This window comes from Platichthys flesus, chromosome 16, assembly GCF_949316205.1.
Source record: "Platichthys flesus chromosome 16, fPlaFle2.1, whole genome shotgun sequence".
NCBI lineage: Eukaryota > Metazoa > Chordata > Actinopteri > Pleuronectiformes > Pleuronectidae > Platichthys > Platichthys flesus.
Window position 1 is genome coordinate 4847775 of NC_084960.1, and position 27390 is coordinate 4875164.

The following is a 27390-nucleotide window of genomic DNA, read 5'->3' on the forward strand; positions in this document are numbered from 1 at the left end:
ATCATACACACGGTTGGAGCTGCCCCTCCTTTTGTCTGAGAGAAATGAAGATCTGCCTCTAGAGGAAATATCAAGGGTCCTGATGTAGCTATCAAGTCACAGCAGACCAGGAGAGGGCGCCAACCCACACACAGAAAAGATATCCCCTCTTCCACAGTAACATTGGCAGTGAAGAACCGAAGAGAGTAGAGTGACCTAAAGGGAAGAAGGGTCTTAAAAAACACCAGGGGCAATTCATAAACTGTAGCTGTTCAACAACCCACTTCTCCTAACACAGACACAGGGAGGCTTGGTTTGCCGTCAGTAGACGAGCCGATACGCAGCAAACTAACACTTTCTTACACAAGCTCCAAACCAATGGGGGGGGGGGGGGGGGGGGGGGGGAGATAAAAGCAGTGAAAATATAAAAAAATGTATGGAGTCTCTGCTGGTGTGAGCTCCCAAAACAGAACAACAAAAGCATGTCAGTGAAGTGTGACCCTACTGTTCAAATACAACGTCCTCGCAAATCACAGTCGCTATGACTTTGGTAACAGTTGTGCTTCTAAGGGAAGAGAATTACAAAAGCCGACCCACAGGGTGAGAAAAGAAACAAAGAACTAGACAGACCGGAGACAAAAGAAGAGAATGAAAATGATACGTGGCTTAGCTAGCTCCACGACTCAGAAAGGCCTGGCTAGGAATTTACATCTAATGAGCAAATAACAGAAAAAAATAACAAAAAATGCTTGTTTACAAGACGCGTCTCGCTGCTGTGTGCTGCAGGATTCCCTGGCTATGAATACACCGACCCTTGAGCAACCCTTAAGTGTGTGAGTGTGTGTGTGTGTGTACGAGTCCACCAGACAATGTTCTTTCAGATAGATTAGCCACAGTAAATCCACTCAGAGGTAAACTGTCGTCACAATGCTGACTGGCTGACCTTTGAACCCAGACATGTCTTTCCAACCCCTGTTGATATATGGTCGTGCACGCACACACATGTAACAATTGCTAGCACATACACACACACACACAAACACTCAAGGCTGCAAATGTCTACGTTATCTTTTGTTTTGATTCTTTAGAGAAAAATGACAACCTGCTCATTAAAAGAAACTTGGAAGCATAAAATGTTTCTCATGCTCGCACACACACAAAACCCACCTCTTCCCTTTGACCCTAGAAACAAACTAAAACAGGGGGAAACCGTCCACTGCCAATCACACAGTAAAATACTGATGCCATCACAGTTCATGTCATTTTCTCTAAACACACACTGGGAAGTGACACTTAATTTACAGCGTGGCTGTTAGTATCTGAGCATTAATGCCAGGTCACGCGTGTACATACACAAAATTAGTATTTACACATCTTTTCATCTGTTGTCGATGAGTTTGTTGTTAATCCTGTGACTCCTGGAGGTCAAAGTTTATGCAAAAAGGTCAGGAAAAGTGTCCATGGTGATGGGAAGTGACCAGACGAGAGTTGAGACGGAGTGGTACCGAGAGTCGAGGCAGTGTGTTGTTGTCGTCGTCGTCTCTGTCGCTTTAGGGGCGAGCCACCCTCCCTAAGCTAAGGTGTAATGGTGAGCCCAACAGTCGCAGAAAATAAAAGCAAAAAATTGTGCAAAATCCCTGCTTAGTATCACACGCCCATACACACAGAGTATAAACCCATCTCTCATCCTTACTCCAGTGTGCAAGTAAAACCCACTGGAATATACACAGTGTAAAAGTACTGAGATGTGCGCACACACACACACATACAGAGAAACACACATAGACACACAACAACAGACACACCAGCTGACAGGGCTTATAAAAGATTAGCTTTAGTGAAGAGATAAGATCCTGGTATTAGTACAGTTATTCTCCCCGTCACTCCCCCGCAGTAGAAGAAGAGAAGGAGAGGTCCTACGGGAGGAAGTAAGGAACCGGAGGCAGGTGAGAGAGGAGGACAGAGGATGAGAGTCTGGGCCCTGACGGGCCTCTGTGGAAATAAACTGTAAACACCACTGCTACTCTGTAAGTCTGTAGACAGAAGCAAACTCTCTGTGGTCACCAACATCGTCGTCAGATCAGCATGGAACACACAGGACTAGGCAGCTTTTAGCACAGAGACAAAGAAACCAGAGAAAGGAGTGTGGTATGTTAGGAGGAGGGCGGGCCGGGACTATGACCTGGGTAGGAGATGGTTATAAAGGGAATAAATGGGATATAAGACATCTCCTTGTTCATTTTTAAGCTTCTTAAGGAGCCAAAAGTGGAAAAGAGAGAGGGAGAAGAGAGGGGTAACTCTGGGGCAAATCGTCCCCCCCAGTCAGCCCCCTCACAAAAGGAAGGGGTTGGTGGTTCCTGTGGACTGCCCCTGGGGGGGCATGCTCATCAGGGGCTGAGGCATGGACATGGAGGCTCCCATCCCCAAACCTCCGCTGACCCCCATACCGGGCATCGCGCGCCCGATGGGAGCCATCCCTGCCACAGGGACCATGGTGATTGGCTGGGCCGGCATGGCGGAGAGGCCAATGGACTCAGGCATGGCGGCGAAGCCCGAGGGCATGGGGCTGACCCGCATCTGGTTGAGGGTGGGGGGAGCAGGCTGGCTTACTTGGAAGGGGTTGGCGTGGGCGGCTGCTGCTGACACTGGAGCGGTGCCACCTGGAGAACGATGGGGGAGGGACAAAGGAAGAGAGAAGTGAGTTCATGGTATTACACTGCTACATGGAAAACCACAGTAAATAGTATAAGAGGAGATAAGTAGAAACTACATGGGGAAAAGTATCTGCAGAAAATAAGTTTGTGTGCTTCTGTCCTTTTATAAAAATGATTAATGACTACTCTCTACTGCCAGAGAGTTAAGAGCTTGTACTGACAGGACGAGGTAAGATGGGTGTGTCTGGTTGAGTGTGTTCAGGTGCACACGTGTACGTCCATGTCTCTTAGTTTACTGACTACACTCCCAAGTTCGCCAACTCTGTTATCGAATCGCTAAACGTTAATTAGTGTGTTCACTTCTTTAACAAATCCATTTTGTACAAAGTTTTTTTAACTCTAAATTGCAGATGATATATATTCTTTTAAGAGTGCTAAACATTTTAGATTTTATAGTTTTGAAATTGACTCTTCCTCTCTCACCTGTCGAAGCCAAGAACGGGTTGACGACTGGCGGGGGCTGGGCTGGTTTGGTCACCAGGGAGTCCAGGTTCACCAGGGCTGCGTTGGGACCCAGGAAGGACTCGGGAGTCTTTCTGGTTGGGTTCGTGTTCATAGATGTGGGCATGTGGTCGAAGAGGTCCAGACTGCCGCTGCTGGCGAGACTGGCTTGGGAGAGAATAGAGGAGGTGATACCCCCATCACCTGCAGAACAGAAACCAGCAAGAGAGTGAGCTTCTCTTACAATGGGGGAACCACCGTGAAATGAGGCTGTTATTTTCAACGGTTGCACTGCACAACACGTCCATGATGTAGAAATGATGTGGGTATGTAGAAAGAATGTGTACTTCTACAATATGTATCAGTGAGTCTGAGTTAGAGGTGCAGTATGTAACTTTGGCCACTAGGGGTCTCTCAATCAAACCAATAACTAAAGACTGAGTTTGATGAGACCGCGAAGCAGCGTAGGATCATGGGAGTTGTACTAGTGAAATTCTACCAGACACAACTCAGGTGCAGATCATGTTATGTCAACAATATATCTTACATATGTCTAGTTGTGACATTTTAATGAATTGTTACATATTAAAGCTTTTAAAGGGCTAATCTATGTAGTCTTATTATTACATTATTTCCATGTTATGTCCATTCTTGCAGTCTAACCTTCAGACATCTGAAAGTCTACAAAGAAAATGTTGAGTTGGTGCATTACAATGAGCAGAAGGTTCTATTATTAGAGGCAGACAGCCCGGCTGTTCAGACTCCTTTTTCTTTTGCAGCAGCAGACATGTTTATTAATGCACACACACGCACACACAAGGAAATGTCAAAGATGGAAACTGTCTCCCCAGAACAGGAAGTGATGTGTACCAGAGCCGAAAATGGGCTCATGATAAAATCAGCCCAGTGTGAATTACTGCCCCATAAATCCTGTGGATTTCAGCCAGAGCCGATTCAAATGTTATCATTTCAACAGCTCGTTCTGGCTGCTTCCTCAACATCACCGACACTCTTTGTCCTCTACACACACACACACACACACACACACATACATACATATGGTGACAAGGTGAGCTAAAGTTTCAGCAGAGGCCTTCTCCTTCCTGGAAAAAGTTAGTTAAGTTGTACGTCTGCGTTTGCGTTCCTTCTCACCTTGTCCTTGACTGTATCAGAGGTGTTTGCGTTGAGTGAAAACACAAGTCTGACATCAATGTCACCCTCCCACACCCACAGACTTCCAAACCACATGAGAAAAACACCAAAGACGTGGCGTGAAGTGTATTTGAAAGAGGTTCCATTGACTAGATGGCCCAGGTCTCATGTATACAGATAAAAGCTGCATAGATTATACCACAGTGAACTGGGACCAGACCAGAGCAGAGCAGCTACTGTTCCACCACTCACCGTGTTTACAGTTTTCCATTGAACAATTATCAACCATTAGAAAAAGACTCCAGTGGTTCTGACCCTGTCTTTGCTCAGGTCTGGGCCCATTTACATACAAAAGACAGGACATGTGTGTGTGTGTCTATCTGTGCCTGGCAGCAGAGTTGAATCTGCGCACATCGTTACAGACACAGAGAGACCACGAGTCATTAGAGAGACGAAGACAAGGGTGAGTACCAGTGGGGACAGAGGAGGAGGAGCGCAGGCTGTCAAACTCTGAGAAGTCCTCTTTGGACGTACCATTGGATGAATTGAACAGGTCGAAGCTACCTGAAAGAGGACAGACAGCAGACACACACACAGACAGATGGAGACAAACGGATGAATGAGTATGGATATTTTGTTGCACTAACAGACAAATGAGCACAATAAGCATGACGACATTAGACAACATTCCAGGATTAACTAACTCAAATGCTAACTCTTTGGTGGCTGTACAGTTGTGGCTGTGAATTTTGCAAATGCGCTACCAACTGATGGCTGAGGAAAAAACTGGATGGTCACCTGTTTTGGATGTCTTGGGTCGGGTTGCTGCAGAGCCCCAGGGGTCAGCGGCAGGAGCGGAGTTTGCCCATGGGTCGCTGCTCTTCATGGGTGGGACCGAAGGCGGCACACCCCAAGGGTCAACTGGGGCTGCTGGCTTAGGGGAAGACCCTATGGTGGCGGGGGGAGAGTTTCAGAGGTGTGAGGGAGTTGCATGAAGTATCAGAAACATTAGGTATCATTGGAGACATGGGAAGGAGGGGTAGAGACACAAGATGTTCCTCTAGCCCCCCTCCCCCTGTGCCACAATGCCACTGAGCCAGTGCAGCAGCATTCCTATTTAACAAAGAGTCACAGTGATGAGAGCTGCAGGTGGAGAGCAGAGACGACTCACACACACACACACATGATTCTGACTCTTTACACAAGTCATTCTCACCAGTGTGAGGGTATCGTATCGCGTATTAATTTCCAGTGAGAGTGTGTTTACCATAAGACTGCCAGGGGTCTGCTGATGCAGCGGCAGCCCCGGCTCCAGCTCCGGCTCCGGCTCCGGCTGCTGCTCTGGCCCGAGCTCCAGGACCCCAGGGATCGGCACTGGCACCAGCCGCTGGGACATCCATCAGATCCAGTAGAGATGACTGTGGCTAGACATAGACAGAGAAAGTGGGTAAGAAATATTAGGAGACAGGAAAAAGAAAAGGAAGGAAGGATGCTAACAAAAGACAAAAAAGAAGAATGGTATTAATAAAAAATACTAAGAGAATAGATGAGGAGAAAAAAAACTATCAGTAAGGACCAGAGCACAAACACTGTTCACACACTAGCGGTGGTCAAGCAGCCCTGTGTGCCAGTGAGTCGGCGATTCGTGCAGAATAATGACGAGGCAACTCTGCGGTCTGCTGCCAGTTAGTGTCTTCATTACTGTTACTGAAGGAACAGACAGGATCAGGCAGAAGAAGAAGCTCGGAAGAGACGGGACGGTTAAAGAAGCATGGCAACAATAATGGAATAATTGAGTCACTCGCGTCTCCACGTTTGTGTATTTTACCTCTTTCTTCTTTTTGGGCAGTTTCGCTGAACCTGGACCCCCTTTCTTGCTCTCCTCTAAGGCCATCTGTAGTCTCAAGTCATCCCCTCTGCGAATGCGATCCTCCTAAACAACCAGAGTGCTGTTAGCAACAACCGCATGTGTAGAACCTCTCCCAGTTTTTCTCAAAAAGTCTTTCCATGGCACACTGCATGATATTTCTAGAACAATGTTACCAAATTATATTTTCTATTCATTCAAATTACCTTATTAATAGCTGTCCCAGTACATTTTGCTTATATGCAAACAATGACATGGTTATTTGTGCAAAAGTATTTGGACTGAAGACGAACAATACCCCTGGTAATTAATAATTCAGTACTGCTAAGTATCTGTGAGTAACTTCATCGGCCTCCGGTCATAACTGATTCAAATACACTGATGTAATCTTCGTTCCTTATTTTTCAGACTTCAGAAATGTAAGTGGGAATCTCACTTGTCTTTTTCATTTCGATAAACCTTTATGCAGCCTGTGATGGAATACAGATTCATTCGCAAAAGAAAATATTTATGAAATTAACGTCTATTTACAGAAAAACGACCTAACACAGGCAAACTATTCTTATGTCCTTGAATTTAATTAAAGATAATTACTCTTGCACTGTAATAATTAAATTCAGTCTTCAAACAAAGAAAAGCACATTCAGAATCCCGTCAACATATATGGAATATTCTAATAAAGTGGTTTCTATCCATGTAAATTTCAATCACAGCCCCTCAGTAAAAGAAATGACAAGATTGGATTCTTGCTTTGTCATGTTAGCGTGTGTGTGTTTGTGTGCACACGTGTACCTGGTCTGCAGCCTCTCTGCTCATGGCGAGAGCGAGTTGCAGCTGTAGCTCCTCCTCTCCGCTGGTCTGGGGTCGGGCCTGCTCCAGCTCTGAGCCCGCATTGGGGGACGTGGCTGAAAAACACATTCAGAATGTTATGATAACATCACTGACACTTCCATTACAGACTGTACAGGTATGTAGACTAGAAATTTACACAGAATATACAACTTTAGTTTGTCTGTAAGAGACGACAGGTCCATTCTTCTTATTGGATTAGATCAGGCAATGAGGCAGCACAAACATGTACAGACACTGCTCGAGGAACACACACACACACACACACACACACTTCTACCTTTTCTTCCATATTTCAATTTAAACTAATACTTTTGTATTTCATCATCAAATAATACTCAAAATATAACAGTATATACTTAATTGACTGGTTGATACACATTTGAAAATAAGCTACTGATTATCTTTATTCAGAGTGCTAGTATGGCCTAGAAGCGGTTTGCATGGCTTGTGTACTGGAGGGTTAACATATTCAGAGTAATCACCTGAACAACTAAAGTCAACAGGGCAGTAAATCGAGGAAAAGTCTATAAAGGCGCAGGAGATGAATGACCGACTGCCTATACATTCCCTGTTGGTGCTCGGGCCCTAATCAACATGGTCTAACTACTTGTGTATACCTAATTTTTCTCTGCTCCAAATAGCAACACAGATCAGTCATGACAAGCTGCAGATGTGGACACTCCCAAACACACACACACAAAATCACACCATGATGACCTTGCACATAATGTCCCATTATTTTGGTAGCTATTCTTAATGCGGATGAATACAGAAAGATAAAGGCCACAGAGCCAAAACAAAACAACAACACTGACACACATATGACACAGGGAAACTAGAGATTTATTTCGGTATCTAACACATTCAACTTTGAAAGCTCACATCTGACTAACATCCTCTTTCCTGTCAAGTATTCTGTGTGCAGTAGACACCATATAGGAGTAACAATGAAATTGAAACATCAAATGTTTCCGTGAAGCGAAATGGTTAAAAATATATGTGGTTAGATTCAGTTGTGTGACGTGGATCATTCTCACATCTATTGAGGTGGTTGGGCTTTGAAAAGACGGATGCTGCTCAAAACACGACAACCTGGAAACCACCATGGGAACTGGCTGTCGTTGAAAAAGTTTGACCACTAACGTGTTTCATCTTCTGCAAAGTCACCATCGCACAGAATATATATACACATATATGAACAGACTCAGGAGAAGCTCACCACATGCTTAAACCTGCACTAAACCAGGTAACTTTCCTCCTCAGACCTGGGCCCTCATCTCATCTCCTTCCTTGTTCTGTGTCTGGGCTGAATGTCTCTGGGGAACGTGAACAGAAGTATCAGGGCTAGGAGGTGTGTTTGGTTAGCTTGTTGGACTGCAGCCATGGACTCCTCATAAGCATCATACCTGCCTTACATAAGACAGTGAACGCAGCTGTACCACAGCCCACACAGAGACAGTGTATAACCATGCAGGTTGTGCTGGGATTAAAGTAACATATCCCGTTAGAGAAAAGCAAAAGTGATTAGCAAACAACAGAATGTGTTCTGTGCAACAGGTGGTACATTTCCGATGGATGGATTTAGTCGTTTCATCGAAGGGAAAATTTGCCTAGAGCCAAATACAACAACAAACTAAGAGAGAGTTTGGACAGCAGTTTGTGATCACTGTGCCCAGAGAGAGACCAAACTGGCACACAATAACAAACAGAGCAACACTTAATAGTAGTGAGGCAGAAAGACAAATAAACACAACTCAAAGCCAACTACAACACACCGGCTTCTTACCCACCATGGTGGGAAAGGACCAAGAATGGAGAACCTATACATTTTTTGAGCATAGCTCACATTTCTGTCTGCTCAGAGAAAAATGTATCACGCCACATTTTCTGAATAATTCTTCTTCAGTCTCCTCCGGTCTCCGTCCTTTACTGTGACATTTCAGTGTGAAGAGAGAGTTTTTGGGAAAGTGAAAAAGGGATGCTAACTACTAGTGTCATCTGCAGAAGATTTATGTGGCGATAATAGGGTGCAGGGCTTTTATCCCAGGGTGTCAACCACTAACTACCTCACATTTGCAGACAATCTGTCTCCCGTCTCTCTACAGGAGGAATTAGGTGGCAGATAGAAACGTGGTGAGAGAGATAGTTTCTCTGAGGAGTTGGACTGTCTCGCATTTTGCAACATTTTGTTTGAAACTTCAGGAGGTCGATTGAGCACTGGTCAGGAGAACCAATGAGGATGAATGATAATAAAATAAATAAATAAATGTCCTGTGTTTACACTATGTGTGCCGGTTATTGGGGGAAACGCACTGCAACACATTCACCATTTGATAATATTGCTTAAGTCAAGTTAAAAAACGTTGAAGCCACAACAGACTGAATTATTTCAACTTTTAGACTGAAATGAAAACCAGTGATCTATAAATACAGAAAACCATAGAATCTAGTATAACTATTGGCTGGAAATCACAACCTTCTTGTTTAACTGGGCCGTATGAAGACAGACTTATTTAAAGTATTATACTAGTGTTAAATGAATAATGCAGTAAGCCAAAGAAAACCACCAAAACTGAAAATTACATCTCTTGATTATGTTAGAGTGATTTTAGTGCACAAGATCAGAATTCTTTTTTTATTGCCTTGTATATTTTCACATACAGGAAATTGCCTTGGTGTGGTTGGTGCACTTTACAAACAACAATATAAAAACAACAATATAGAGCAATATAAACATCAATATAAAAAACAACAATATCGAAAAAATAATATATACAGTAAATGTGTTGTGTGCGGCAAATGTTAGCTATTTTCAGACTTGGGGATATGGTAAGTTAACAACAACAGGCACACTTGCATGGCCGATCATTCACACCCTGTCTGAACAACAATACTCGGAAAATTCGACTGGAATCCCAAAAATCCATCCTGGCAACGCCCACCGCTGCCGCCTAGCAGGGCCCCTATTGGCCAATCTCCACTTCAGTTTCTTAACTGATGATTCAGCTGTTGGAGCCTCCAACTCTGAGCCACACACTCAAACACAAGGTGCATTAAAGAATGAATGCATAATGAAAGATGAACACATGCTCCACGCAACACAGAAGATTCAAACTATAACCACTTGTGTTGCCTCAGACACACATAAACCCCTCCACACAGACACACACAAACAAACACCCACACAGCTGTGTACAAAGGACCGGGGGGTCAGGAGGTGGAAGGAAAAGAGGCCATGGTTCATTCTTTCATTTCAACTTCTCCATTCTCACCCTCTCAGCATTATCCCATTTCCTGAATGGGATTTATGTTGCTTTTCAAACCTATCCCTCTCTCATTTCCATCTTTCTTTCAATCCATTCAAACGCTGCTTTTTTTTGTCAGGCTTCCATTAACTCACTCTCTGTTGAGATAAGTAGACGAACTGAAGGCATTTTAGCCCGCACATTGTAATATTTGCACTTTATACATATAAATCTTGTAAAGACTTCAGAAAACATATTTCAGGGCTCGGTTTCCATTCATTAAAGACTGCCTAAGCCTGTATACTGGTTTCCGATATGTTGTATCTATTAATGCTTTGAATACCCGGCTACACTGTCTGTGCAGGACTGAGTTTACCTCCGGAGTTTTTCAGCAGTCGTGGTTATGTGAGTGCATGTATTTGTATTTGTGGATGTGTTTGAGGGTCCGGTTCTCTTCATATGAGCCACAGTCAGCTGTGCACAGAATAGGAAGTGAAAGGGGCAGTGGCTAGGTTTTCTTGTGAATATTAATGAACCATGTGAAATCTCAGCAGCAGAACTTCTGATTCAGCAGAGAAGCACTGAGATTCCTCTGTCATGCGGAAGATAGAGGTTGGGGTGGAACTCTGCTTCCTCTTCTCTCTCTCTCTGACAGAGTGTGTGTGTGTGTGTGTGTGTGTGTGTGTGTGTGTGTGCGTGTGTGTGTGAGAGACAGAGATCTAAGGAATGCAGCCCTACTGCAGACTGCATAGACAGAACAGGGGGAGGGGCAGGTTTCAGGATGTAGGCCAAAGTTACACCAACTGGGACACAATAATAATGGAGCATACGGTTTAAAATCAATGCGGTTAATACAAGCCAATACTCACAGCCATGGTAGGAGGCAGGTGAGCCCTCTGACCTGCCGTACTCTTCGCTGTAAGAAGTGGAGAGGTTGGGCTGAGACGAGCCTCGGCCAAAACCCATCTGACTGCCGCCTGTGGACACCTGGGCCATGCGCTCTTTGGTCTTCAAAGCCTGAGACCTACCAGGGCCAAAAGAAAACAGAACAGCATATAAGATGACTTCTTAACTCATATAATCAAGATGTTTATTATCGTTGGAGGAGCATCCAAAAGAACAAAATAAGCAAAAGGTGCAAAAGACTGATTAATCTTTGGAGCCCTGAAACAAATTATATTATTATTATACCTATTATGAAAATCACCCTGAGAAACAAGACCTCTACTGGGTTTGATTCTTAAATATCTGAGCAAAATCCTCATTAAAAAATTAATCACGCTGTCAAAGGCATAATGAAGCCTCTGCCCAAGGCTAGTTAGTCAAGCAGTCTAATTATGGAACGTGCTACGCCCTAAAATTTGCTAAAATGTCGTCTGTGTGCCTGTGGAAGGTTTAGATCAATAGCAATACTTACAACTCCCTAGACAAAAGCTGGAATTACTATTACAAACTCCACGAACATGGCCTGTGCGGAGAACTCAGCTTTATGTCAATACATCATAATCTAAACTAGGCTACCATCAATAACTATTCAATTAGTAGAGTAATTGGAATATATAGGTTTGGTCGACTTGACTGAAACTCTGCCCATTAACTTTGACTGGGGTAATGTCGTACTGCCGCTCGCTCCAGTTGCATACGGTAAAAGTTAATTTGGCAGTGGAGGCACCAGCCAGTAAAACTGTGTTTAACCAAACACTCTCACACAGATACTGGCCAATCAAATTATATCAAACACAGGTCTGTCTGTCAACCGATCTAAATGAGCCTAGAAAGGAGGATGTACACATATTGTGAGAATCTGTGGACTTTTGGATTACACTGACAGCCAGCATGACACATCGGTGTGTAACGAGTTTGATTACGCCATAACCATGCGCCAGGCACACCCACTCCAAGCATCCTGCGTGATGCTCAATCATAAAATCCCTCCACCTACGCAGTAACACAAATTGACTAAGATCTTAAACTGTTTATTATCAGATTTGATTGAAGTCTTTACCTTTCTCCTTTGAGGCGCTCCTCGTCTTTGAGGAGGACCACCAGCTGCTTGCTCTTCTCTCTGACATTGATGCCCTGGTCTTTGCCGTCCCTGTCAATGTACTGGAAGTCCTTCAGAGTCTGGATGGCAAAGATGTTCTCTTTGCACTGCAGCGCCACTCGCTCCGAGCCCGTCTTGATCAGGTAGTCGAGCAGAGTGAGCGCCTTGTAGACGTGGCGCCAGTTCTTGCCGTGGTCGTTGAGCCGTTTCCAGATCATGCTCATGATCTCGCTGAAGGCCACCACGTTGTAGGTGAGGTCTGCGATCTCGGACATGAGAGAAGACGACGGGCCCCAGGGGTCGTTGGAAGTGGACTCTCTCACTTTCTTCTCTGCATCAGAGTAGTTGTTCACCATGTTCTTCATCTGCCGGCGGATGGTGGAGCTCGGCATGGTGGCGGTGGAGATGGGACAGACAGGGGGGGGAAATGTACAGTCTCACACAGGAGAGGAGATAGAATTGCGTGACGGGCTGCTAACTCACAAACACGCAGGATGTGAATTGGCGTGCCTGTGTGGTGTGTCCTTGTGTCTCTGTCCAATCTTCCAGCACAACAGCAGAGTGTTTGTGTAAATCTTCTTGTCTACAGGTGGGATTGTTTATGAGGCTCTTCCAGGCCAGTGCAGTGTTCCTGAGTCCTCCAGAACAACGTCTGTTAAAACCATCTCCACACATACAGCGCTGGCTGTACACATGACCACGCCATCACCTGGGACAAACACAAAAACACAAAAAAAGCAGGTTAGCGAACAGGAGCTAAAATTATATTACATTAAACCCACACAGTGAGTACAGCAACACTTTGAGAACGTCCTCATTCAAATCAGTTTCTTACCACTTGGTACTTCTTCGAGACTATCCAATGCTTTCCTCTGAAAAGAAATTTACTTTTAAATTAAAAAAATGAATAGAATACCTTTAAAGTGTAAGACTGTTAAGAGAGGGTTTTCTTGTCAGTCACAGGTAAAATCCAAGTCAGATACTGACGATGCAATTCAAATGCAAATGATTTGTGTTCAAAGAAACAGCTGTAGTGTCTTCCTTTTTGAAACTAGACAAAACAATGCGTTTGATACTTTCCTAAGTAATTTCCGTGTAGTGGCACAACGCCTCCCTCCTTCATATTATGACAAGGCCGGGGTGGTGTGAATGGTGTTTTCCTCTTTTGTAATCTCACTTGAGTTTACAGTAACTTGACTCAACCGCAAATTACAAGGTAGAGTGACGAAAATGAGTAGAGTCAGTCGGGTCTATGTGGCCATGCTATTCCTGCTCAGAAAGCCTCAGGTGGTGAAGAAGCTCACTGGGTGGGCTTGAAGGGCATGAGGTGGCAGCAGAGACAACACAATATAATTTGGGACCAATCACTGAACCTTCGTGATGAGGAAGCATAACGTTAACCTACATAATTTGTGAGTCAGAGATCACGATCTACGCATCAGTGTTAACATTCAGTCGAATTCAGTAGTTTGAGCGAAACCAGAGAAAAATTAGTGAGTAAAAATGTGTTTCCACCCTTTGGTGGGTGGTAGAGGAGATTTCCAGTCTGATGATGACGAGAGGAGCAACTGATGACTCTTATGTCCTGTTTCTAACAGAAGACCAGCTACTAATCACTTCCTTACTGACACACACAGTTTCGAAAGTGTGTGGGACATTTCCAAGTTCCAGTTAAAAAATACTTAAGCATGTAATATTAAATTGCGCAACACAAATTTACCATGCATGTTTCTGCTGTTTACCCAGCTGTCCCCTTGAATTTATGTGATATCGGCCTCTTGGAAATAAAAAAATCGATGCCACTGAAATACGATAGGTTGCAGTTTGGGCTTTGCTGCTAAACGTGCCACAGCTTGATCATTTAGAAAGATTAGTCCAGGGGCTGATCTACTTCTATCCGGAGCAAATCTGTTGAGCAAACACACACATCGCCCGCCGCTGTCATGCACCACATCAGCAGATTAAAAGACATTCCCACGACAAAGTTACCTAATCTCATTTGAACTGTTGTTCGGTGATAAACATCGGCTCATGTTTTCTGAGATCTGTCAGGGCCCTCTGCTTTTCTATCAGGGGAGACCAATGATGACTTGTCCTACTCAGTCATCTGATCCCAGCACCGAGCGTGCACCGACATGCCCTTAAACCAAGTACTTTGGTGAACAGGGGAAGTGTTTTTACAGCGATTGGCTGTCTGTGCAGTTAAATAAATGTGTTAAATATAACAGGATTTTCCTAATTTCCAAATTAGTGTGCATTTCCGTGCATATGTATGAATCTGTTTCATGGAGCTTCCTGCCTACCAGTGCCATGGAAGGACAGCTGGGGGGGACGAGGATGAGGAAATGAGGAGGAGGGTGTGTGTCTGTGTGTGTGTTTGGGAGAGGGTAAGAAAACAACTTGGCACATCCCGTAAATTCACTTAACGCCAGTGAAATGTGATTCCTGTGGAGCTTCCCCCCCCCCCCCTCTTCTAAACGTTCCCTGACACCCTCCTCCTCACCCTGCATCCGAATGAATACAGCTCAGACCTAATGACACATCTGCTGTTATAATCACCTATTCACCCAAGGCAGACAGGAAGAAGAGAGGAGAGTCTGTCTTGTCCATTCCACCCCCCCGCCACACCCCGGAACAACCTCCACTAAAAGATACTGCCGGCCTGCCTTCCTTCAGTCCTGCTTTGCTTAGATTCCACAAGCCTCAAGCTCCAGAGAAGATGCCACATATACAATTTATGTTTGTGTGCATTTACAAACGCACATTAATTTGTCAATGTGGATTAAATATGACTGAGACCATCATCACTCATGTCAAACTGCCCGAAGGCCAAGTAGAGTAGGAGGGCGAACAGAAAACCCAGTGTCTGACATGATGAACTCAACGTACCTGCCGTCTGCCACCACCCTATCTTTCTTTCCCTCCGTCTTACTTCACTTTACAGATCTATCTGACACAGTCAAGAGTTTGAGGAACTTTGAGAAGTCTTTTGGCTGCGAGATATTATACGGGTGATCGCTCTACTTACGTACATGTTGTGAAAAAAGACGGCCTCTTGTCAATATTGGATTTAAATTGGATTACATTTGACAATATGGATTTCCTCTATATCCTCTTCACTTACCCAGAGCCAACCTTCACCAAGGCCCTTGAATTCAACCGGAACCAGAATGCACACACTGATAGAAATCAGTGGAAATGTCAAAGTATGTCCTATCTCTAAATGTTTAAATTCATGGATCCAGACAAAAATCTAACAGACATTCTGCATCCTTCCACCTTTTTTTTGTGCAAATCTGGATTCTTGTTTTTGTGTAATCCTGCATATAAACAAATCAACCAACAAATTTACAGACAGGAGTCATAACCTCCTTGAAGGAGGTAAAAACTCACAACAGGCGACACATGCATCTGTTGTTCACAAAGAGGCCTAATTAAAAGTCATGCAGGGTTTTTCGGATGAGGACAACAAGTGAACATGACCTTGTAAATAGATGTTGAGGCAAAACATAAACCAAACCACATCCACAGTGGACAACACAGGGGTAAAGACAGAAAAGTCAAGTCAGGGCCCCCTGGGTTATATTCAAACCATATGAGATTCTCGTGAACTAACTAGTAACACTATTATCAAATCTGTCTTACGTGGAGTGGAAGAAAAAACATACGGCAATGTCATTTGATATCATCATGTTTACATTTTCAAAGAAGAATGAGATGGAGATATTGATGTCTGTGACAAAAGGGCATGGACTTTGTTTGAAAGTTATCACTTTGCTTTCAATGCAGACCAGATGTAGCAGGGACTTCAAAAAGAAAGGGAAAAAACTTGCGGAGAGGAAAATATTGAAATTAATAGTCCATCAAGAAGGAAGTGAACATGAACTGTCTGGTGCAAGTGCACAGATTGTATCTCATGTGTTTACACATGGGCATACGTGCATTTGTGCGTCTTGGCAACACCTAGGTCAGTTGTAATTAGCATTAGGGTTGGAGAGGCAGTACTCTGAGAACAGGTCTACCTTGCCTGGCCCACACAGCGAGAGTAAAGCTGATCTGGAGATAGACGGCTTGCATAACCAGGCTCGTGTGTTGTGAATGTGTTTGTGTGTGACAGAGAACACTGTGTGTTAGGAAACCTGGGAACAAGTCTGCCAAAGTGTGACAACAAGTAGCCAAGCCGGTTTTTAGACCATTAGTTTACCTCTTTTCAGGTAAATTCAGGTTCATCCACAAGTTACTCGTTAACCACATGTAATCCTCAACTATTCCAGGATTAAGCACCTAAGGGACAAACTATGAATCAAGTCGAGCCCACGGATGATCAATCCACTGTGGCATGTTCCAAAAGACTCAAAGGACTTTAAGTTTACGTGCGTTGTGTGATGAGCAGTGATCTTGAAAATCAATGAGGAAAAGAAAGGAGGGGAATCCACCTTCTGATCGGCATGTCGCCATGCCTTTTGTCCTTCCTGGCCGGCCGAGATGGTTTTTAAACCGTCCGTTTACTTACTTTTCAAGATAATTTGTGTTTATCCACCAGAAGTCAGAAATAGTCAACTATACAAGCATTAACTCAGAATCAAATCAAACCCACAGATGATCAATCCAATAGCAAAGGTTCCACTGGACCTCAAGTGACTTGCAGTGGGATGAGCAATGGGGTAAAGACAGGAAGGGACACCACCTTCTGATCTGCATGTCACCCCGTCTTTTGTCCTCCCAGTCCGGCCCGAGGGAGACAAAGCCAAGTCGGGGACGGGAGGAGGACGGTGATGATGCGTCTGTCACCCACTGTGACTGACTGATCACCCGGACAATAGACAAAGCCCTGCCCCATATCTCCCAGGCACGTTTATACGAGCCAAGCGGATCCGTGAGGGAAAAAAATAAAAACAAATCCAAACATCTTCGATAACCCATAAAATAAATAAACTCTGCAACTGTTCATTTATCTTTCAGCAAACAAGCAGCGGGGGTTAGCCGACTGGAAGCGGGGCGTGTAAACAGACCGGCGCCCACACCGAGAAGAATGTTAAGTTCTACCTGCATTGAGTCGCTGAAGTGGGGGTTGAAACCTTCTCCATCTCCGTGTGGAGCATGGAGGTAGAACATGTGTTCATAACAAACAATCAAGGCTTTATTTGAAGAAGCACAAAAATCACAGCGTTTCCCTGAAACTGATGTCACTGATAGCATGTAAGCTAACGTAGCTTCAGCTATGGAACGCCCCGTGATTCACAAGATGTCTGAGCCGTATTTCAACAACTAAACTCTTTAAATAATACAGTTTTTTAAATCGTAAATAAAAATCTGGATATACCGTTAGCAGGGGATGCGAGGTACCTCGGGTGGAGCAGCTAGCGCTCAGCTGCTGCCGCTAACGCTAGCGAGTTGAGAGCAAACTTGCGTCAAGTATGTGTTGTTAGCTAGCACAATACGCTAGCAGCACGGTTTTCATTTTTTGCGCTTAAAAAGTGATAACCCCGACTTTTAAACGGTTCCAGCTGCGTGTCCGAGTCCTCTCGGGTTACCCGCCGATTTTAATATTAGCGCCGGGGAGATACCGCCACTGACTTGGGCTTATTCCTGACTAAACTTGGGCTTTGGAAAAAAGAAAAGTTGGCGAAGCTAGCGTCGGGGATTTGTTTAGCCTTCCACAGACACCGCAGCCGTTCGGCTACGAGCACAACTGTTGATCGCTGTTGGTCGTGACAGTTTAACGGGTCCACAGCCGCCTCTTTACCGGGATACACAACAAATCCGACCGGCTCCCAAGTGCACTTTCAACGCCAAGATAGCCGTGTAGCATGCTAGGCTAGTTAGCTATAGCCAAGACGGGTGCTGGGTGGAGACATCACCAGAGAAAACTGGATTACAGGACACTCTGGAGAAGAAGAGGGAGAAAACACACAAACAACTCGATCGTCTCGATGCCCCCTCCACGAAAAAGAGCCTCACCGTGTCTTCCGTCAGCTTCCGCTTTCAATCCCGGGATTTAAACCCATACACGAGCGAACGCCGGATCCGAGGAGCGTCCCAAATAGGGGGGGGAGATCACTTATTTCGGCGTCCGAGGAGCTTGTTGCGCCTCCGCCTTTAGCCGTGTGCTGCTAATGCTAAGCCAGCTAAAGCCAAGGCTACACGTATCTCCTCCTCCTCCTCCAGAACATGGCGGGCACAGTGGGAGGAGGGGGGGGGAGGCTGGGAAGGGTGTGACCCCGGGCGGCTTGGTTGGGCTTGTCTCGGGGTGCAACGCCCCCCCCCCCCCCCCCTTCTCCTCTCTCCCCCCGCTGAAATGTTTTTTTTTTTTAAATGATGACCACCACCCCCCACAAGTAGTCCCTCACGTAACGGCCCGGTTTCATTGATACTTATCCTCGTTTCAGTTTTTCTCACAGGAATGCCATGTGGGCATTTGGGGAACAATGTCTGTTGGTTTCTTTTTTTAAAGCTCAGCCTCTTTTGTGTTGTTCTGTGCGTGAGACTGCCTGAACAGCCCTCTCAGGTTAATCAGGTTCCTCTTAGGAAACTGTGTGTGTGATTGTTTTATTTCCTTGGAGCATATCATGACTGTATTAAAGCCAAGAAAAGCCTCTTATGTGTGTTTGTGTACTTTATGGTCGCTTTAGGACATTTCCAAGTCTTTTTCAAGACCAGTAGACATCATGGGGGATCAAGGCTGAGGCCTAACGAGGTACACATTTCTGGGGTCCTGGTTAAGATTTGGTATAAGATGTGCATTGTGGTTAGGTATGAACTGGTCGTGGAAGCGCACCCAGGCTCTTAAGCTAGTGGCGCTCCTCTTTCTGTCAGGAATGCAATAATTCTACCTGGTTACAAAAGATCAGATGTAATGTCAAACTTTCTAAAACGCAACCGAGTCAAACTTGACCAACCACAGGTGGTGGAGACAACTCCCTGATGTAATATGACCCAATAGTGAACAAAAAGCATTTGTAGTTGCAATGCTGAAAATCATCCCTGGTTTCCCATAATTGTTCCACTCTGAATAATCATTTTAAAACAAGGCTGGGTATGAATTATATAAAAAAAATGTAACCTACAAGTTGCTCTTTAAGGGGGTTTTCGTTCAGCTGTTTGCAATGAATGGGAGTCGATGCAAAGTCTTAAAGGTTCAGTGTGTAGAATTTAGTGACATCTAGTGGTGAGTTTGCATGTTACAGCTGAACACCCCTCACCTCACCCTCGCCTTTCAAACATGACGGTGAACCTATGGTAGACTTCAGTTGTCATAAAAGAAGAAGAAAACAACAACTTATACAATTTTGATGTAACACACCAGAGAAAACCTAATTTTATATTTAATGTCTGCCATTAGATCCCTTTACCCTATAATAAGGATATTTCCACAGTTTTATAATCAGGTTAGTGCTCGACATTTAGTTCTGGTGGCAAAGGTTAGGATAAGGTTCCTACTTTACATACTTCAAACGATAAATAAAAATGCAAACATCCATTTCTCATTTTGCACAACCCTCTCTCTAAAGTGTTATATTTTCATACTGTTTCCTATTCAAATATTTAACACACCTCTACAAATTCCTTGTATGTGGAAACCTACTGAGCAATAAACCCTGATTCTGATACTGAAGCCGCGAGCAAATGACTGTCCTGGCTGAGATAGAAGTACAAGGTTGTGTGTGTGCGTTACAGGTGTGTCAGTACAAGCCGCAGAACACTGCAGGACAGCATTCCATCGCTGTGACGTCTCCACTGTCTCTGGGAAACCGCCTCATTAGTTTAAAAAGAAGGGAGGGGCCAAAGTCATCACACGCTTTGGACACACATGCAAAACACGGCATCTAATCAGCTGCTTTAAATAGGCATGAAAGATTCCCTTGAAAAGTGTTCAGCGAACTATGAATAGAAGTCTACATGTGTAGATGTCACAAATGGAGACTGCGTCACTCAAAAATAGAAGCCAGGACCCAAAGTGTCAGAGCTCTGCGTCTCTGCCAGCACCTGAATTGAAGTATGAGTGGACAATGTGGTGTCGCTAAACTTTTTTCTGTCTTTCTATTATTAATATGCCGTACCTCCAGAGCCAGCACTGACAGTTTCATTCCTCCTTGAACCTTCTCTCTGTCTCTATATAGACTCGCTGGAGCCTCGCCCTCCCTGCTATGTTGGGAGCACAGGATAAGCCAAAAGAAGCCTAAGCCAAGCTGATGTAAGTGTGTTTGTTGTTCTCTGCGTGAGACGGTGAGAAAGAGAAGAAGAAGAAGAAGAAGTCAGCCAACCAGCACAGTCTAAACCAAACCTACTCAGCCACACATGCTTTACTGCTTGATACAGAACAGAAAGGACATCTGCAAATCGGGAATGCTTAAAATAGTTTATATGACATGTTTGCATTTCACTATGCAGATTAAGATGTCACAAATTTCCAGGAAATAGGTGGTAAAGTCCTACTTCTTTGACCTTTACCCAAAACGACTTTCTAGTGTTTGTACAAATAGTAACACACACCTGGAGGATCTGGTTGACTTTGTAGACAGATTGGAATAAATGACTCATCACGCTAGACTTCAAAATAGCCACATTAAAAAAAGCACAACTCCCGGAACACACTGGCACAGTCAATATTTTGCTCAGATATGATTCTCCTCAAAATGAGATTACATTATAAACACTGTTTGTCCAGCAACTCAGGAGGTGACAGGAAGAGGGCATTGTGTGTCTGTGCTCTCATATATTCACACAAGACTATCTGTTATACAGCAGGAAATCAAACACAAGTGGAATTGCTCCAACAAATTTGATAAATACTTAGTTTCTTTGCAGAGTCGTCAAAGATAAAAATGAAGTTCAAGGTTGTTTCTGGTCCCTCAGTCAAAAAAACTATTTTGAAAACAACATGTAAAAAACAAACAAACATGCATTAACATTCACAAAGTGTCACCTTGGTATTTAAACAACTTACTAACTCTCCTTATCCAGTGGTTATGCTTTTTAATCATATCTCCCTGGGTGTTATCAAGCCCATATGAGCTTGTGTAAACGTTGACTGTGCTATCAGATCATAGAAGTGAATGCATCTCAGGTGAGGCATGACACGTCTGGATCTGGTCTTCCTGCAGGTCCAGTCTCAGCCAGCAGATGTCAGGAGCGATTCACTTTTCACAAGGCAAATGTTTGGCTCGTACTGCGGTGGGGGAATTTGGGAGGTCCTCCAAGCGGAGCCCCTGCGGCCGTGTGTGTCCTTCAAGAAGTGATTAGCATCGGCGACCCTTGAAAAGTCATTAGTTTTAATTAACATTAAACACCATAGTCTCGCTGCTTTCATATAATTGCCCCGATTCACGATGCTCACAACCTATTAGAGCGTCGTGGGGTCCTAAGCTTCTCATCAACCCTCAGGTGGCACTGACCACGGATCTGTATTCTGAGTCACACATGAGTCAAATGAAGAAAGAGCCACAAGCACTGGTTTGACTGAGAGGCCAAACACAAAATGAACCTCATTTGTTTTGGACACGTAGTTTAAAATTTACATTCACGTAAACCCTCTTACATTATTGTAGTTATCCTTCAGCTATGAGGTATTTCTGACCTACAGCCAGTCTGAGAATAGTTCTCTCCTCTAATTCAATATGCAGGACTCTCCACAAATACTTTTACAATATTTTAAACAGTATATAAAGATGGATAACATGACAGCTCCCCAAAAGTGAGCCCAAGTGTTTCGATGCCCCCTGGTGGCTGGCTACAGTTGATGCCAAACACTCCACCTCCTTTATGGTAGTCAATGGGACAAAGACCAAATTAAAAAGACTAAGTACATGATAAATTAAATCCTCTCAGAAATGTGTTGTGTCTTTTATTACACAAACATATGTCCAAGCACCCAAATGTTGTTTAACAATAAATGCAATGAAGCAATGTCCACTGGTCTCTTATCTCTATCTCTTCAGACTTTAATTACAATAATCCATGCACCGCACCACCGAATGCATTAGCCCATAACTACAACACTGGTGAAGCTCATAAAGTTCCATCTCTGTCAGGGATTGTTTGCCATATCTCATCTACATTATATAACTGAGCAGTGTTTTGTCACACACCAGCAGTTCAGGCCCTGACTGCAGTTAACGGCAGCCGCAAAGGCAGCAAGACACGGGATTCAGTCATGTACAACAGGAAAAGTTATAGATGTGCAGAGACGTCCGATGAAGCCGCGTGAATAACTGGTGCATCTGTTTCGAAACTGGCAAAGTTGTGTAACGTGGAAACAGAAAAAAGAGCCGTAGGATTCAGCCTGTGGCCCAAAGTGTCACATGTGGTTCCAGACGGAGCCGAAATCAGCAGAAACGCAGAAGATGGCAGAAAGCATGAAAAAGGATGAGGTCTAATACCTGCCTCTCCTGCCGGCTTATTAGCTAAATCTCTTCATACATGCAAATGGTTTTGTGTTGGCTGGGGGCAGGTGTGCATTCTACCCGGAGCATGAAGGTGAGCGTGAGGTAAAAGAGCTTAACGGCTTAAACAGTTGACATTCATGCAGTTTTTATCACACATACCAGATGAGATTTTCAACTTGTGGGACTTTTAACTTTTAATTACCGTCGATTTTTGTCCTGTTATATAAGCAAGAATAGAAAATCAGACAAAGTTCCATCTTGAAATCTATAATTCAGTAACACTCAGGGGATCAGTCTGCGTCTTGGCTCACACCACTCTGTAGTTCTCAGCCTTTCATTGTTGTTAACACACTCTCTGGCGGGAACCACATAAACCACAAAACTGACTGATGTTATTTGAAACAACAGCAACAGAGGAAACATTAATAATACACAGTGTTGATCCTACTCTGCTGCAAAGAATGATATTAATTCAAACCCTTTTTCCCCATAACCTGGTGCCAGATGTGATTTATTTTCTCTTTTAAATCAGCTGAAATGTTTAATTTACATATAGTTTTTCATCCACTCTGCTTTACATATCGCTGCTGACACAAAGTGAGGGAAATTAACACCATAATTACAGAGAGTAATTAACGTCCCCTACAATTTTGAAAGGGTTACATGTTTACATAATTAAAATGATCACATGATATTGAATGTCCATTATACAAGGCATTGGGGTTTTTGATTTAAAAGAAGATGTCTGCTCTTCTATGATGCTTCGATGTCACTAAAAGAATCCGAAACATAATCGAAAGATTGCACTCGAGTAAAAGGGGACGGATACGTCTGCTTTGTGAGAGAGGAAATCCCCCAAATGGTCACTGAGTTTATATAACTTTCTAAAACCCAGTGTTGTTATGAATAAGGAAATAGCTCAGCGGCCATCTTGTCCTGCTCCCCGCCTTCTGTTCAATACGTGCATGAGTGTGGAGAACATGATATAAATCTGAATTCTGTGTAAAACCAGTGAGAGAAGGGGAGACACAAGCAAAAGACAGAGACAGAGAAAAGGGAGATTTAAAAAAATATTATGTGAAAAAGACAACATGACATAAGGAGAATGAAGGAGGGGAAGAGAATCCGTGGACACAGACCTTTTTCAGACCATAATAGTAAGAAAATAAAGATGGTGAGAATAAACTGTCGAGAAACTGGGCCTCAGACCAAACAGAGAAGGAGGCAGTGTTGTCACTGACTTTGAAGGAAAGATGAGAGACTCTGTGCCCACCTGCTTTTCTGCTTTTGCCCACTTGCTTCTGCTGACACACACACACACACACACACACACACACACACACACACACCTGCTCCTCTAATTCATATCCTCTGCATCAATGCTTCTGTCAGGAGGAAATGTTAGTGTCACTGAGGCAGAAAACACAAGCGTGCATATGAGATGTGCCTGTGACTTATGAGGGGCCGTGAGGGACATTCAGTTTTGTTTACATCAACGCTGAGATCAGAGAAACAGATTCCTGAATATTTTCGGGAAAGTGCATCACTGAGGATGTTTACAACTGGCACAGAGACACACAACATTGGCACCAATTTAAACACAGAAGTGAAGTTAAGCTGCCAAATGGATGCACATCTGTACAGGTTATGTTGATTGCTCAATCTTTGCTCGTGTTTAAATCACACAGGAAGTCTTCCTACGCAAAAGACAGGAAAAAAAAAGTAAAAAAACAAGTTTGTGCTTTGGCCCCCTTGAGCTGAAAGGAAGTTGTACTTCCTCTCCTCCTCTTCCTCTTCTATTGTCCCATCGCCACACATCCAGCCCTCCTCTCCTCTTCCTGCAATCCCTCGTCTCATGGCTGAGTCAAGCGAGCAGCTGACCGGGGATTTCCTGGACGGGTCATGCAATAGAAACCACAGTCCCTCCATGGTGTTCTGCTTTGCCTTGTTCTGCTTCATGTTTCTCTTCTTATCTAAGGCTGCATCCCCTCTCTTTCTCTCCAGCCTCTCACTCATTCACATTCAGGCCTCACAAGCTGATATTTTTTCCTGAGGCCTGGTTGATAACGGGGTAATTACTTTAACCCAACTGGTCATGTCTGGGGATTAAGAGGAGTTTCAGACTCCCTCTTATGTTAATGCATCCTATACAGACTCAAAGCTGGTTTCACATGAAGTCCGCACGTCTCCCTGAACCTTTCAAGAGGGGCTGAGTTTGAGAACAGATGCTCTGAACGTTTAGTGATAGGCCTGTAGATAAATATCCTGGAAATGTTCGAGTGAGCCGATGTGAAGGCACAGCAGGAGAATGTCATGGAATTTCCCAGCAAGCGAGCAGGCGTGTTGATGATGTTTCTAACATGCGATAGATATGAAACTGGAAGTATAAGAATATCTCAGGGTGAAAAAGAGGTGACATGCAAAGTTGTCAGCTTTGAAAGACTCAAGATATGTGGGGACAGGGGCCGATAATCAGATAAGCAGATTAAGATAATCTGCGTTCTCAGATGTTTTGAAAAGGAAACTCAAAACAGTGTCTGTGTGAAAAAAGAAAGATCGATGCTTCTGCTTATATTAGTTTCACCAATGCTTTATCCCTTTGTTTGAACTTTGCAATCGAAACCTAAACTTAACCTTCACAAGTGTCAGACACGTTTAGCATCGTATGGCTGCACCACTAGACTAGAACACATTACATTACAAGCCTACACACAACACTGAGTCCATCTCACACACTTAGCCATGAGATTGTCCATTGCACTGCAGGATGAGATCATGGCAAAGAATACAGACACATCAGTCAGGATTTTTTTGAACAGCTACAGTAAATGGTAACACTTCTGGAGATGCATTTGGACCGGGCCAAGGGCTTATTGCTTTTCTCAGCTGGTGGCCTCAGTGACTCAGCTCGGGGACGATTCAGACCTTAGAAACAAGAAGTGAAGTGTGCATGTATCTTACAGGGAAAAAAACCTGAATGATTGACCGTGTAAAGTACAGATGAGCCTGTTTGTGCCAGATTCCTCCGCATTACTGTCTTTTAGAGCTAATTCATGGTATTAAGACAAACATAACACAAGACAGACGTATTTCACTTGATCCTATTGTTCCTTTATTATGTTTATCGTTCACTGTAAAGTCTTAATTTGTGAAGAAAATGGTTCACCACCAAAATACCACAAGTTACTGTTGGACACATTTAATTCACAGTATTATAAAATGTCTTTGAATTCAGTTTTTACGACAGAGCAACACATTTCACAATTTCTTCTCACACCAGCGGCTTCATTAAACATCATTTCACTGGGACAATAATTCAGCTCATTCTCTCCTACAACTCCCGACTGAGTTTTTGATTTCAAGTTGTAAATGAAGTGAGAAAAATTAAAGCCTCTATTCCACCCACACAGTGTCGAGGTGATTCGATCCCCACATCCTGAGAAAACCCTTTTTAACTGTCCTCTGATTCCAGCCTTATCCCAGGATCCACTTCTCGCCACATTGACTTCAAGTCAGCAAATGTCGTAAGTGGGACAGATGATGTGAGAAACACTTTAAAAATATGATTAAACTAGAATTAGCGTCCTGCGGTTGTTAGCCTCCACCTGCCGTTTCAGTCCCTCCAGGTTATCCTGACATATTGCATTCACAGTGAATGGGAAATGCTCTGTATTTATATCAAGCTTATCTAGTATTAATGACCACTCAAAGCTCTTTACAGCGTTCACACACACATTCATACAGTGCCTCTATGTGTAGCACTTTCTGTATGAGCATGCGAAATGGGGAAGATGGGAATCGAACCGCCCTGGTAAGAGGACAACCGCTCCCTCTGAGCCACAGCCGTACACTAATATGAGGTCAATGTGACATCGAATTAGTGAACATTTGACTACAAGTGACATTGGGTCAAAGTTTTGACTCGAGATAACAAGCTCAAACATTTTTTATGAGGTCGATGTTATGTTCTTTAGATATCGAGCACACAATGCAACAATGGGTTGACAATTAAATTCATCAACACTATTCACTATATACTAACTAACTAACTTCACTAACCTATAACACTATATAGGTTGGGGAATTTCGACAGACATAAAAAACGCATGTGTGGAAGAAAAGAACACAAGAGCTGGGGAGAAATGCAAGAACAAATGTTTCATGCAAGCAAATCCAGCCGTGTTAGTCTGAGGAAAAGAGCTAGAGCTGGAACGCAGGGAATCTGCCAAAGCGTCAACAATACCAGAGTGCAAGCGCACAGTTTGAGCACAAGCGGAGCAAATCTAAGGGGCTAGTTCAGTGCGAGTGCTGGGTGTGTGAGTGAAAGCTGAAATCTGAACATGAAATCAATATAAGTCATTAAGTCCTGAGGAGTAAAAAAAAAAAAAAAGGTGAAAGACAAGAACACATGAGCTCACTTTTCCACTTGGAAGGTTTGAGGAAAGCAGATGAAAAGATAAAGCTGTTTCGCAGGATGACAAACGAGTAACGACAACCCAAGCAGACAACTGATTGAAGGACACACACAAAAACACACACGCACAAACACACACACACAAAGCCACATTGAGTGTATGAGACAAATATATATATACACAGGAAGTGCCTCCCACTCACTCGCCCCCTTCATGCTCTCTCTCTCTCTCTCTCTCTCTCTCTCTCTCTCTCTCTCTCTCTCTAAACGTTACTCATGGCAGTGTGTTGCTGAGCA

The 27390-nt window shown here is 43.8% G+C and overlaps 1 protein-coding gene across 4 annotated transcripts; it reads right to left on the reverse strand.

The window, feature by feature from the left end:
- Positions 1 to 374: 374 nt before the first annotated feature.
- epn2 (epsin 2) lies at positions 375 to 18524 on the reverse strand. 4 transcript variants are annotated; one of them, XM_062407479.1, is made up of 10 exons: positions 18256 to 18524; positions 12256 to 13003; positions 11120 to 11274; positions 6946 to 7058; positions 6115 to 6219; positions 5554 to 5710; positions 5085 to 5234; positions 4758 to 4850; positions 3117 to 3338; positions 375 to 2639 (listed from the first exon to the last, which is right to left on the reverse strand). In XM_062407479.1, exons 2-10 carry the CDS (start codon positions 12684 to 12686, stop codon positions 2311 to 2313), a joined length of 1755 nt encoding a protein of 584 aa, XP_062263463.1. In that variant the 5' UTR covers positions 12687 to 13003; positions 18256 to 18524; the 3' UTR covers positions 375 to 2310. The 4 variants fall into 4 exon arrangements, with proteins under 4 accessions (XP_062263463.1, XP_062263466.1, XP_062263465.1 ...); XM_062407482.1 differs by having other exon boundaries at positions 4821 to 4850; positions 18256 to 18523; XM_062407481.1 differs by lacking the exon at positions 18256 to 18524 and adding an exon at positions 13130 to 13148.
- Positions 18525 to 27390: the final 8866 nt, after the last annotated feature.